The 14,753-nt window shown below is 40.8% G+C and overlaps 1 protein-coding gene and 1 pseudogene across 1 annotated transcript in view; one reads left to right on the top strand and one right to left on the bottom strand.

The window, feature by feature from the left end:
- The first annotated feature begins 252 nt into the window (after nt 1-252).
- LOC137284127 (beta-1,3-galactosyl-O-glycosyl-glycoprotein beta-1,6-N-acetylglucosaminyltransferase-like) overlaps nt 253-14,753 on the top strand; it is a 57,924-nt gene continuing 43,423 nt past the window's right edge. The window contains exon 1 of the mRNA XM_067815807.1: nt 253-1,019. Coding sequence (XP_067671908.1) covers nt 253-1,019 — 767 coding nt within the window. The remainder of the gene's footprint in view (nt 1,020-14,753) is intronic.
- LOC137283247 (uncharacterized) lies at nt 9,566-11,820 on the bottom strand (annotated as a pseudogene).

Below are 14,753 nucleotides of genomic sequence, written 5' to 3'. Positions count from 1 at the left end.
TCGGATATTTAGTAGAATGAAATCTGGGTTAACAAATATACAGCCTTCACAAGATTTAAGTGTGTACCCACACCATATGATACATATTTGAAAGGTTGATCAGATGGGACTACGGGACTACGGATATTTCCTATCTTAAGTTCACTGGGTATATCGGGGCCCTCTGTGCCGTGTTACATACCATGCTTGTCTATATAACCAGCTCACATCTCTGTTCTCTAGGTGCGACAAGACAGGGAAGCACAGAGTGACATGGAAGACTACTGTACTAAAATCTGGATGAAGCGGATATTTTTTATTCTGCTTGGTGTCGGGATGATGGCCATTATTCAGATGAGCTCGCATATTGATTTCTTTTCTCACGGATATCACTCCAACATTTCAAACTGGATACCTAACAGAACAGGTCGTCCACAACACACAGCCGACTGGCAAACACGGGACACTCAAGACATTTCCTGTAAGAAGATTGTGGCGGGTGATGCTGATGAAATAAAAAGAGCAAATGTGATTATGACCAAAGAGTTTCGTTCAAGCTTTTTACCTGAAATTTACCCTGCTCTGACTAGTGACTGTGGACAGTATAGGAGAACAAGAGGCTTCATTAACAGAACCATGACTTCCGGAGAAAGGCAGTTTCCCATTGCCTTCAGTATTCTGGTGTATAAACATGCGGAACAAGTGGAGAGACTGCTGCGAGCAGTATGGCGACCCCATAACGTATACTGCATACATGTTGACTCGAAATCTAGTGGCGTGTTTAAAGCTGCAATACAATCAATGAGTAAATGCTTTAACAATATCATTTTTCCTCCAAAGCAAGTCCAGGTCAAGTGGGGAACATATACAGTGCTTGAACCAGAGTTGCTTTGTATGGAAGCCTTGTGGAAACATAAAACTGGTTGGAAATATTTCATCAACCTAACAGGCCAGGAATTTCCACTGAAAACAAACTACGAATTATACAGAGCACTGGAGGCTTATAATGGAACCAACGATATTGGCGGGGGTTATAAAGGGTAAGTTAAATACCGTCTTGGTGATACGCCTAGCCCCCAGTCCGAATCAACTGCAGATGCTGGTATTCTCCTAACTAATAATCTCTCATCAAAAACAAGAATCAATAGGTATTGTCAGAAACAAGACAGAACATAAACTCCCTACGACCAGTGGGTGTTCATCGCTCTCAACTCCAGAAATAACTAACCAATCAACATCGAAGCAGCCAGAATCAACCAAAACTACCGTCTCGCGACCCTTATATTACTACTTACATCTAAAAATCCTGGTAAATTTAAATTTAATTCCGTTGCCTCCCAGGTGGACAATGGTTTTACAATACTTCAACCCCCTTTGAGGGTACAGCCTCTAACATTCTTAATTACCAAGGTGAACTACCAACGACTTATTTAAAAGTCAATTAACAAATCTAATTCTTTTAAAAATGCAATAATTATATGAGAGCTTACTTTACTAAAAAGATCCTTAATAGTTTGCGATTTAAAAAATGTATCCTTGTGATGAAATACTCAACACAGTCAAGCAAGACATGCCTGACTTTCTTTCATCAAAAGAGATACAGATACAAGATCCTCACTTTTCAATAGGTATTCATGAGTATATCTCCTAAGGCCAATAATGCGCGTAATTTATTATTACCCACTTCTTCTGCATCAGATCAGGGACATATGTTTTAATGGTAGCTTTATGGAAAAACAAGTGGTGTCACAGATTTGTTGAATGCTGCCTTGGCATCGTCGAAGAAGATATACTCCTGTTTGATGTAAAAGGTACAGTCAGGCCGCGTTAATCCGGACATTTCTGTTTTTCATCAAAAACGTTCGGATAGTGAAACGTACGGACTACTGAAACGAACTTTTATGAACAGTAGAGTTGCTTCGCTTTGACAAGGCAAAACCATACAAACATATACAAGTTTTAAAACACTTTATTACAGTTTGTAGACATAACAACTTGAATATTCATTTAACAACCAACCAATGCATACAATCATGGGCACCCATGAAGAGCCACCTCCTCGTGGTGGGTGCTGGGTAACGCTAAGTGCTCTTGTCCCGTGTGGACCCGGGACAGAATGTGTCCACAGCACCCCATTGTTTGCCGTGGGTTGTGTCCCGTGTCGGTGGAGGAAGGGATCCTGGTGGTTGAGGGCATTTGGGCTTTTAACTGCGTTCCATTGCCCAACACACCACTTTGGCCCTTACTTCACCTAGACGGGTGGTCGAATGGGCCCGATTCAACCATGCCAAGCCCTGTGCATGGATTATAAATATGTCATTGCACAAATTTTATTTGGACTTTTAATTTCGGTCTTGGCTGAATTATTCATTAACTTTTCTGGTTTTTGGAATGTATTTTTGAAGTTCTGAACTTTGCCTAGACTCTTATGCCCAGAAGGTGGTGGCTCATGAGCCAATCTAGTAGATTAATTACTTATAATTCTTCTGCTGGAGTATATCATCCGGGTATCCTTGGTGCTGCAAGCTGGAGGCCCGCTTGCTTTTGCATTGTCCTTGTGATACTCCATGGTGGGTTGGGAGCTCGGATGACGAACCGTATTACACTCATCATGGCTTATGAAATCAAACCAATGAAAACAAAACGTCCACTTCATATTGACCCTGTTGATACTGACCACATACAGTATGCATCGATTGAGTATTGGCCACGTTTCCTTCCTAATTGAATGAGTGAGTGAGTTAATATTTAACGTCACTTCGGCAATATTGCAGCCATATCGTGACGAAAACGATTAATTATAAAAATACAATCAATAACACATACATTGTAAAACCCTGTCAACGAAGGGCAGTAAAACTGACTAGAATACAAGTAGAATGTAAAACTAGTGAATAGACCTAAAACAATGTATCTATAGAGGACAGTACAATATAAAAATGAGCTATAGGTTGCCATCAACTGAAGGTAGATCACCATACTAAGGACCATGGGGACTTACAGTACATTTGCTTCCTGTATGGACCCTAGTTGGATTTACATCATCCCTTCAGCTGTTAGCAATTTAGACAAATCTAGCCATAAAATAGAAACACACTTATTCTACGACTAAAAAGCTGGAAAACTGAAATTTACTTCAAATATTTTGGCATTTAAGCACCCTCTCAGGTGGATAATTATTTTACAGTACTTCAACCCCCCTTGAGGGTACAGCCACTAACGATTTGAGTTACTAATTTAATCTTCCAATTTTAAAATATTTATCTACTTACAATTCAGTTAACAAATCTAATTCCTTTTAAAATGTGATAGTTAAGAGGGGGCTAATATTGCTAAAATAGTTTGTGAATTAAAATACTGATCCCTTGTGATGGAATACTCAACACAGTCAAGCAAGATATGCTTGACTGTGATTCTTTCATCACAAGAGATGCAGAACGGAGGATCCTCACCTTTCAAAAGGTATTCATGAGTATATCTCGTATGGCCAATACAACATCGTCGCAAAATAACCTCCTCAAATCTGGACTGTCAACCAAACTGGGTATAACCAATATAAGGTTTTATTGCATGTAATTTATTTATACCCACTTGTTCGTCTCACTTCTTTTGCATTAGATCACGGATATTTAATTGTAGCTTTATAATGACTGTAAGGAATAAGAAGTGGTGTCACAGATTTGTTGAGTACTGCTTTAGCAGCAAGGTCAGCCAATGTGTATGGAACTTGTGGAAAGTTAATCTTAAGACGTATGTGAGTGAGTGAGTGAGTAAGTTAATATTTAACGTCACATCGGCAATATCTCAGCCATATCGTGACGGGGAAAAAACACTGAAATGGAATGCATGTGTATTATAAAACCTGTCAACAAAGGACAGTAAAACAACTAGAATATTACAGACAAGAATGTGAAACTAGTAACTATACCTAAAACAATTTATCTATAGAGGACAATACAATATCAAAATGGGCTATAGATTGCCAACAACTGAAGGTAGATCACCACACTAGGGACCATGGGGATTTACAGTACTTTTGCTACCTGCATGGACACTAGCTGGATTTACATCATCCCCTCAGCCGTCAGCAATTTGGGAAATCTAGCCATACAATAAAAAGACACTTATTCTACGATTAAAAACCTAGAAATTTAGAATTTACTTTGAATGTTTGTGGACTTACATACCCTCTCAGGAGGACAATAATTTTACGGTACTTCAATCCCCTTCAAGGATACAACCATCAAACAAGCACAGTTACGAATGTATACTTCTAATAATAAAATATTTACTAGTATCTATTTACAATTCAGTTAATAAATCTAATTCTTTTAAAAATGCAATTATTAAAAAGATCCTTCATAGTTTGGGAATTAAAATACTAATCCCTTGTGATGGAATACCCAGCACATTCAAGCAGGATATGCTTCACTGTGGTTCTACCATCACAAAGGTTACAAAACAGAGGATCTTCACCTTTTATGCAAATATTTATGTGTATATCTTGTGTGGCCAATACGACATCGCCGCATGATTACCTCTTCAAATCTGGACTGACAACCCAAGTAGGTATAATGAACAAAAGCTTTTATTGCATGTAATATATTTATGCCCACTTGGGTTCCCACTTCATCTGCATCCGATCACGGATATAAGATCTAATGGTGGCTTTATAATCACTGTAAGGAATAAGAAGTGGTGTCACAGATTTGTTGAATGCTGCCTTGGCAGCAAGATCGGCCATTGTGTCGCCAGAAATGCCTACATGGCTCGGTAACCAACGAAAAACGATGTCGTATTGGCCAGTATCAAGATTGTCATATAATTCAATTATTTCTATTAACAGTGGATGTTTACATGACAGGTTTTTAATTACCTGGGGGCAAGAAAGAGAATCGGAATAGATAATATCCTGTGTATGTTTAGGATGTCTTTCAATCTATTTAATAGCCGTTAATATAGCGTTTGCTTCCGCTGTGAAAATAGAACTATTATCTGGTAATCTAGAAGATATTGTTCTGGATCCAATGACAGTGGCACACGCCACTTCGCCACCATCCTTGGACCCATCTGTAAATAAAGATTTGTATGTATTATAGTTACTTTTTAATTGATTATATTCGTGTTTATATTGTAATTCATTTGTTTCTGACCTCGTCAATGTTAGGTCAACTTCGGGTCTAACTAACTGCGAAGGAGGAGATGAAAGTAGACGGAAAGGTGATACATTGGCTAGCTCTGACATAGTGTTGTCTTAGGGCTGTGTTGCTACAGTGGGGAATTAGCAACGGTAGGCAGGTCACGACTGGCTGGCACCTTAAACAACAGAGAAGGCTGCTGAGTCGTACGTTTATTCGGCGGAGGCAGAGTCATGTACATAGATAGAGGCAGTATACAGAGGTTATACAGAGGCAGTATACATATTCACAATAATCATTAAATAACGTGCACTTATTATTCAATCATTATGAGAATGTACTTAGTAAAACTGGCATGTGTAAAACACAATAATAATATGTTTAGTAAATTTAGAATTTAGTTTTAGAATTTACAGAGATGATACAACTCATTTTTATTGGCACGTGTCTGCAGGCAAACCGACATTATGAGTATGCGTCTCTGAATGTGGTAACGTTGTAGTTTTTGACATTGGTACGCATACTAATATACACCTGGAAATTAATCAAGCAACACCCCAATTTTTTCTATTGGAGCAACTTTGAAGTGTTCTGACAATCAAAATATGCCGGGTTGATATAGTTTGACACTTTTTTATTCAACAGACGATCTCTGACAAACAACTTAAAGGGAAAAAGTATCAAGACTTTGCTTTATTGCAACGAAATCCAAATTCTTAAAACTGTCTTAAATTCATGAAAAAATGGACACAATTTACTATTCATCCACAGACGTTGTTGTCAGGTGTATTAACACAAATGTCACATGGAAAGAAAGAACAGTCATCTGAGAGTCTGCACACCGACTTTCATCAATATCTAGTGTGTCCTCCCTGCGCACGCACCACCGATTCCAGACGCCTCCTCATTCCTTGGATGAGTCTCCGGATCTGATTCTGGGGGATCCTGTTCCACTCCTCATGCAGGGCAGCCGTCAATTCGTTGAGATTATGGACTGGTGGGTCTCTCTGCCTCACACGACGGCCAATAAAGTCCCACAAATGTTCAATGGGGTTGAGGTCAGGGCTCATGGCAGGCCATGGAATTCTGTCAATTGCATTTTGCCGCAAAAAATCATTTACAGCATGCGCCCTGTGAGGTCTAGCATTGTCGTCCATAAATATGGGTCTCGTTGCCAGAGGATGGTTCTCAAAATGAGGTACCACAGCCCTGTCAAGAACCTCCTGTTGGTAACGAACACCGTTAAGGTTGCCACGGATGGTAATGATATCCAACTTGCAGTTCATGGAAATGCACCCCCATACCATAACGGAACCTCCCCCAAAGGCCACAGTCTCCTGGATGTTCCGTGGAGCCATTGCTGTGTTCCTCTGCCTCCAGACCCGAGTACGACCGTCCACCATGTGCAGCAAGAACCGGCTCTCATCTGAGAAATGGACCTTCCTCCAAGAGGCAATGTTCCAGTGCAAACGGTCATTACACCAGGCCAGTCGGGCTGCCTTATGGGCTGGAGACAGTCTGGGTCGCTTGATTGGCCTCCTTGCCCGGTATCCTGCAGCTTTCAGACGATTCCGAACAGTCCTGTTCGAGATGGGTCTCCCTGGAAGCCACTCCTGTCTCAACCGAGAGCTCGAGTCGAAGGACCTGCGCCGTACAAGTCTCAGTAAAGCTCTGTCCTCCCGGACTGTGGTCTTCCTGGGTCTTCCTGGTCTAGGCAGGTCTTTAACTTCATTAGTGGCCCGGTATTTTTTCAAAAGTTTTGAAATTATGGAATGATGTCGTCCGATTTGAGTCCCGATTTGTCTTAGAGACATACCAGCATTCCTCATGCCGATTATTTGCCAACGAGTGGCCTCTGATAATTTCCTACGTGCCATGACATTGAAATGAATGAAAAACCGAATGCAATCGACAACCTGCGCTTGTAAACACCCCAGGGAAAAAGTGCATTTTTCGAAAGTTGAGGTTAAAGCAATGCACGTGCGCTGTGCAAGCTTCACGCGCGTCATATCAACCCATGAAAAGCTCATGCTGTATGTCAATACATCAAAATTGAATAATCAATCATCAAAATTACTTCGTTAAACTTTGTTAAGTTTTTATGTGTCTTTGAATTTGGTGTTGCTTAATTAATTTCCATATGTATAGTTGGGATATTGCCGTGCAGACAGTGCCCAAACACATTAAAACATATATACAGATATGTACAATCGCTACAGGGGATATTGTCACTGAGATTTAAGGCTACGACCATGAAGACCTATTCCTAAGTTTACCTAGCATATTTAGATGATGAAGGTCCATTAAGTTCACCAAGAAGAAATGTCTTACCTTAAACAACAGAGAAGGCTGCTGAGTCGTACGTTTATTCGGCGGAGGCAGAGTGATGTAGCCTTCGCCGACCGACGTATATATACGACTCAGGCCTGCTACTGTTACTTCACAACATTCCAGGTTGACAGGGTTACAACGATGGTCACCCTGGGTGGTTGTGTTATTATTTACGATTGCGTTAAAGTCGCTTGTCATATTGCCTAACTAACCCTTAGCGCACAGTAAGACCGACCATGTGTGTCCACTTTATGACGGAAGGTTAACACACGTGGTTTTGCCCAAGGGAGCGTGACCGTTTACGCCATCCTGACCAGACTGACTTGCGTAATAGTTTCAGGCTCCTAGTTGGAATGAAAGTGTAGTAAGCCACATACGTGAAATATATATATCTTGCACGTGGTGGTCAGGTAGTGCAATTTCAACCCTGATTTTACTTTAGAAGTGTTTAAACTAGATAAGTATATGGTGTAGTTCCTAGCGAGAAAATACATAGTAAAAGAAAGCTATGACAATACCCCTCAGCGCTGGAAAGCTTTTGTCCTCAAAAGCAATTGGCAATCATAAAAGTTAATATAGGTTATCTTGATAAGGTGTACAAAGGGAAACAGTGGTAAAATACATTGAGCAACACTGGATAATACAAAGGATAATAGCCAGGAAGCAGTCGTTTTCCTGAAGCAAATTGATGGACATAGGCAAAGTCAATTAATAGTCATAATATACATGGTAAGCAAAGCAAAACTTGACATAATTCTTACATTGACAATGGACACAAAAAGGTGTACAAGCATTTCTGGTAATACATTGGTGTACCGGAAACATTCCTGAGTGAAACACATGTGGTTACTTAACTTCTAAGAACTATGTCACCGGAAGATTTGGATACAGAGACGTAGATTTGGTTACATCGTCCTCTAGGACTTTAAAATAGCCACCATGAATTTACAATATGTAAGTATTGACTGGTTGGGTTAACATCCTACGTAGTTTCTTGGCGGTAAAAAAACTTAAGCGAAGTTCATTAGGTAGGTGGAGGAAGGTGTCAGTAAGGTGATTTTTTATACAAAAGTTTGGCCATTCTAGAGAAAGACTTGGAAAGAAGTAACCGGTGACCCTAAGATTATGAATATAAGAAGGGGCATTGATGGTCCACTAAGAAGGACATAGGGAAAGAGTAATAACAGAGATGGTAACACAATCAGTACCGGTGGTGATTTCCAAGACTAGACAGTTTTGAGTAGACTTTCGTTGTTTAATTATGAGGATGATAATGACAAGACAGAGCAGAACTGATATTAAACCTAAGAGGACTGAAACATGATATTCCGTTAAATCGGGTAGAATCATAGTGTCTGGTTTTGACGTTGTGGTTACGAGTTGTTTGTAATCAAAAGAAGGGGGTTGTAAGGAATGGATTGGTTTGAAGTTAGTAACAAGACCTAAAGCAGTAGATATAGAACGTAATGTAATGAACAGCCATATAACGAGAATGACAGATATAGATGACATGACAGTGCTGCCGATGGCAGTCAGAGCATTTGTGTCAGGCCATGAACTAGGGATGTTGATCTCTCTATCAAGTAAAGGTTCTGCTAGGTTTTGAGAGACAATTTCATCTTTCTTGGCCCTGTCGGCCATTCTTTTGAGACTCAGGTGATCCTGATTGTCTTGTGCCAAGAAGTGAGAGAAGTTATAAGAGTAAAGACGAAATGTAGGAATATTAGTGATGGAGATGGCTCGTTTAATGGCGGAAAGGGAATTTTCATCAAAGAAATGTTGCAGAAGTGCAAGATTGACAGGATGCAAGCGGGTCAGATGAGTCGTACTATTGGTGCAAGCGCTGAAGGGTGCGGGGAAGAAAATAGTTTCTGTTGAGAGCGTACAAGAACATGGGAATTTTAGAAGGCAGAAGGAACATCCTGTAATCATCCGCTGAGCTGAAGGACAAGTTAAGGATAGGGTAGGTATACGGTACACTAACACGGTTGAATGGTCAATCTCAAGTAGAGTAGGAGGGTGAAGTTTTGTTACGTAGCGGAAGTTACAGATCTCTTTGACTTGTGCTCTGTTGTTTTGGAAAAGAGCAAGTTCACAAGATGGGACAGTAACAAGAGTTAAAGAGATCCTGAAGGGACAATGAAGAATGTTGCGTCCTTTACAGGTAGAAATCTGGGTGTCTGAAAGAGTAACATAATATTGGTTATCTTCACTGATCGCAAAGTATGAAGGGACGGATAATAATTGGGTCGAATGGCATGATGTCTCATTGACCGGAACAGGAAGAGAGATCATTCTATAAAGATGCAATGGTTTGCCAAAGGAAGAAAGCGGAAATTTGATAGAGACATACAGACGGTCATCTGCACGTGTATATATAAACTGACCTTGAGAGAAGTAGAAGGAGGGATCTTTTTGTAGAAGTAGAAAGTTGTGATGTTTAGCTGACAGAAGGTTTGAGAGATGATGAATAGTTTGGCGGAGAGTTTCTTCAGAAATAAGGAGAGGGGATAAGCGATTGTTAACCAAACTGAAAACGCCCAATTTTAGTTCTTCTAGCTGATGGTCAATAGCAGATGCCTTCTCTATTTGGTCCATAAGAAGTGCTGATAACGCAACAAAAGAGGACTTTAAGGAATTGATATCTCTGTTAAGAGTAATTGTTGCAAAATGGATAGCATCATGGTTTGTTTTGATTGCTTTCATGGCATTATGGAAGCGAGAGTCTGTTAAAGACATATAAGAAGACAAATGTTTGGCATGTTGTTGTAAACTATTTGATACTAAATTTTCATGACTGACCAGTGCATTGATATGCTTAGCAAGAATGTTTACATCATTTGTGGTGGCTGTTCCAAACAAGGGTTTGGAAAAGCTTCCGACAAAATTAAACAATCCACGCTTTGACCGTGAACGGGCATGTTGTTTAGAAGAGGGTATCACACTAAACAATAACTTCCTGGTGGCATCAAGTTTCGCCACACACCGAGTTTTGACAGCATTCAGATGTGTCTGGATCTGCCGTATCAATGAACAAGTTGCATTTCCAGTATGGCATCCCTGCATAAGCGGAAGTGATGGTGAACGAGGGATGTTAATCTGGTAAGTATGAACCCAATGTTCTGTTGAGAAATGCACTGGAATATGTGGTTGGAAACCACTCAATAATTCAGTCGCTGGACGGGCTTGGCTGATGACACCGTTGTTATGTAGAGCAGAAGACCTATGAATGAAGTAGAAGCAAAAGCAAGGGCGTGAAAAGGTAAAGCAATGATGTGATCAGGATCATTAACCACCTTGGCTATCCCTACAATCTTACTCCAACTGATAATCATTCTCACACATGTATGCTAAGGCAACAGAGATGAATAGTTACTGGAAATAGCGACATTTAGACCTACGTTTTCGCTTTCTGCCTGCTTGATTTTTTCTAATATGGAAATCTTGTTTCAAACCCTGGCCAAGATTTTCTTCGGGTTCCCAAGTTGGGGTTTTGTAGTTGCGCCATTTGATACAATAGTGGCGTTTACCATCAATGATTTTGCATTTCAGAACTTTCTGGACAGGATATACTTGACCTGGTGTCTGTTGTGATGAAAACAATGATGTGCTGGGCACTGGTGATGGTGGAGACAGATGAGACGTGGTTGGTTGCGGAGAATGCGCTTTGTGTGATGACTGTGCATGTAGTGAATGATTAGTTGACAGAGGAATCAATTGATCGCGTGAGAACTGACTAGCTAGTCGATGTCCGTGTGTAGAGGACCTGCTGACATCCGAGCCTGTGAGGTCCTGTGCATTATCCTTCGTCCTTATTGCGGGAGGAGCACGGCCTGGCTCATTGGTCGTTGTTGAGTTTTGATTTGTGCCAGACTGGCTTGAGGCGTTTGGTATGTCTGCACGAGGTAGGGCGTCTGATAATGGTTGCTGAGGGCCATCATTACGTCTTAAAACGACTGGTTTGAGTCTGTTAGCATGCACCATCGATTTATGTTCCATGTTATCAGAACATTGATAAAGCTTGTAAGTATGATTAGGTCCAACTGCTGAGATATAGAATGGACCTTTCCATGGTTGGGCAAGTTTAGTCGAAAGACCCTTTGTCAGAGCTGGACTGTGTAGATACACTTGTTGGCCACTTTGGGTGTTGATATGCCTTGTTTATTTCTTGACTTGTCTCCATATTCTCTCGGGCAATTGCTTTGGCCATTTTGAGATTCTCGAGTAGATGTTTCAAGTGCGTTTCTGCATCTTTGCCAAGTGACGGTTTGGGCAGTAGTGATATATCAAATGGCAAATACATTTCTCTACCAACGAGGAGATAGTGAGGCGAGTAACCGGTGGACTGACTTGGTGTGTTCCTCATTGCCATTAGTACACATGGGAGTATGTCAGCCCAGTTTGACTGGTCAGGCTTGCAGTATGCTTTCAGTACTTGAGCAATAGTGCTATTACGCCTTTCTACCATTCCATTAGTCTGCGACCCGTGAAGGTCCCGGGGTAGAATAGGCTTTCAGCAACCCATGCTTGCCATAAAGGGTGACTCAGCTTGTCGTAAGAGGCGACTAACGGGATCGGGTGGTCAGACTCGCTGACTTGGTTGACACATGTCATCGGTTCTCAATTGCGCAGATCGATGCTCATGTTGCTGATCACTGGATTGTCTGGTCCAGACTGGACTATTTACAGACCGCCGCCACATAGCTGGAATATTGCTGAGTGCGGCGTAAAACTTAACTCACTCACCATTAGTCTGCGGATGATAGGAGCGTGTAATGGTGTCGGACCTCGAAGATCTCACAGATAGCATTGACCAATTTGGAGGTAAACTGGCGTCCTCTGTCTGTGAGCAATGTTCGTGGTGCACCATACCGCGTAAAGACCTCATTGAAGAGAACTTTAGCAACTTCAACAGCATCCTGGGTTTTTAGAGGGAAGGCTTCTATCCACCGTGAAAATGAATCAATAGCCACAAGTATATACATGTGTCCTTCTTTGGTCGTAGGAAGGGGTCCAAGAATGTCCACGTGAAGTCTTGAGAAGTTGTCGTCAATGGGCATTGGCACCATTGGAGCTGGTTTGGAATGAGTGAATCGTTTGGACTTTTGGCATGCTTCACAGGACTTGATGTAGTCTTCTATTTCTTGGTACATTCCAGGCCAGTAATATTTTGTCATAATGGCTTGTCGTGTCGAGTCACGACCAAAATGGCATCCACCTGCATTCGAATCATGGTATGCATATAACAGTTTCTTTCTGTCTGCTTTGGGTACTGCAAGTTGTGTTACCGTTGGTGGTCGGTTGGTTCTCTGTCCTCTACATTTTGGTATGAAGAAATGATAGAGTATGCCATTAAGGAGTTCATATTCCTGTGAACGTCCTCGTTGACCACTGATTTGAGATGCTGTGTAGCTTTCTGGTATCTCACCTTTTTCAAGGTAATCAATGATAAGTCGGAGGTCAGTTGAATTTCTTTGCCTCTCAGCTAGGTCATTGTCGGGAATGTCTGTGTCGACAGATTGTACGAATGGACCTGCTCGAGGGGGTTCTTTGTGATACACAAAGTTGACAAAAAGATATTGTGACTCTGGTTTGTCTGGATGACTGGATTCCTTTTCAAGATGAATAGCGAAATTAGAAAGAGAAGGTTTCATGTCTGGATGAATCTTAGGAGGTACTTCAGGCATGACCACTTCAGCATAGGAAGGTCTTTTGGAAGTAGATGATGGTAGAGACGGTTTAGTGACAGTTACTGGAGGAGATGAAAACTCATCCGTAACAGGTGCCGTGAGCTGTTCAGGGTATGGAAGTCTTGATAGAGCATCTGCATTGGTGTTTGCCTTACCTGCTCGGTGTTCCATCTCAAAGTCATACTCTTGTAGCATAATAAGTCCCAGAGGCGGAACAAGAGAGGACTTTTTATTGTATAGATCCTCATAAAGAGGATTAAATACACAGTTAAATGCAGGATTGGCCTCATTAGAATACAGTTTTGTTATATACTGTAAGGAGAGTTTTATACGTCGTTGAGTAAGAGATGGGTCATCGGCCTCGACGTAAAGACTGTTAATAGGAGAAGCTCTAAATGGCCCAAGACATAGTCTTAGACGTTGATGGTGGATAGAATCAGGTATTTTGAGGTTGTTTTTACAGGCTCCACCATAAACCATGGAGCCGTAATCAAGTTTCGAACGGATGAGAGATCTGTATAAGTGGAGTAGGGTGGTTTGGTCTCCTCCCCACTTTGAATTGGAAACAACAACAAATCAAGTGCCTTCAGGTATTTAGTTTTAAGGGATTTAATGTGGGGTAGAAAAGTTAGTTGTGAGTCGAAAATAAGACCCAAGAACTTGGCTTCCTTTGCTATTTTGATGGGGGTACCATTTAGAAATAATTCTGGATCTTTATGCGGTTTATACTCTCTGTAGAAATGCAAGCAATTTGTTTTTGTATAAGAAAATTTAAACCCGTTTTCAAGTGACCATTTTTCAATCTTACTGAGACAAATTTGTACTTGCCTCTCTATTGTATGCATATTTCTAAATCTACAAGAAACATTAAAATCATCCACAAATAGTGACCCATCTACTGAAACACTTAAAACCTAAGACTATTGATTTTAATACTAAATAAAGTCACAGACAAAATACTGCCTTGTAGAACACACACACTGAAAGTAGTCTGAGAGGGTTGATCCCACACGTACTTAAAACTGTCTGTCATTTGAAAAATTAGATATAAACTGAGGCAAGCGACCTCTCAACCCAAAAGAATGTAAATATTTTAAAATACCAAGACTGATACTGCATGTTAACGTTGTTTTCTAATAAAAGAATTTTTAACAAATGATTCCAAAAGAACCAAGTGGTCAATTGTGCTTCGGTTTCTACGGAAACCACATAGTATATCAGTAATCAGATGGTTTGTTTCCAAAAACCAAACTAAGCGATTGTTTACCATTCGCTCCATGGTTTTGCAAACGCAGCTAGTTAAGGAAATAGGTCGGTAATTTGATGGATCTGTATGATCCTCCCAGGCTTTGGAATAGGAACAACTATGACTTTTCGCTATGAAGGGGGAAAATGTTGCGTTATCCAAATTTGGTAACAAAATGCCAAGTAACGTTTGGAGACATGATTCAGGCAAGTATTTTATGAGTTGGTAATGGACATCATCAGGTCCTGTTGTAGTATCGTGAGACGAACAGCAACAGCATGAAGTTTCTTTTTAAGAGGAACAGGGCTATGAATAATACCATGTCTCACCAATATGGAAGATCCACCAGTGTCTTTGTCACCAGGGAGT

The sequence above is a fragment of the Haliotis asinina genome, chromosome 5, assembly GCF_037392515.1.
Source record: "Haliotis asinina isolate JCU_RB_2024 chromosome 5, JCU_Hal_asi_v2, whole genome shotgun sequence".
NCBI lineage: Eukaryota > Metazoa > Mollusca > Gastropoda > Lepetellida > Haliotidae > Haliotis > Haliotis asinina.
This window is presented reverse-complemented; position numbering and strand designations above follow the sequence as displayed.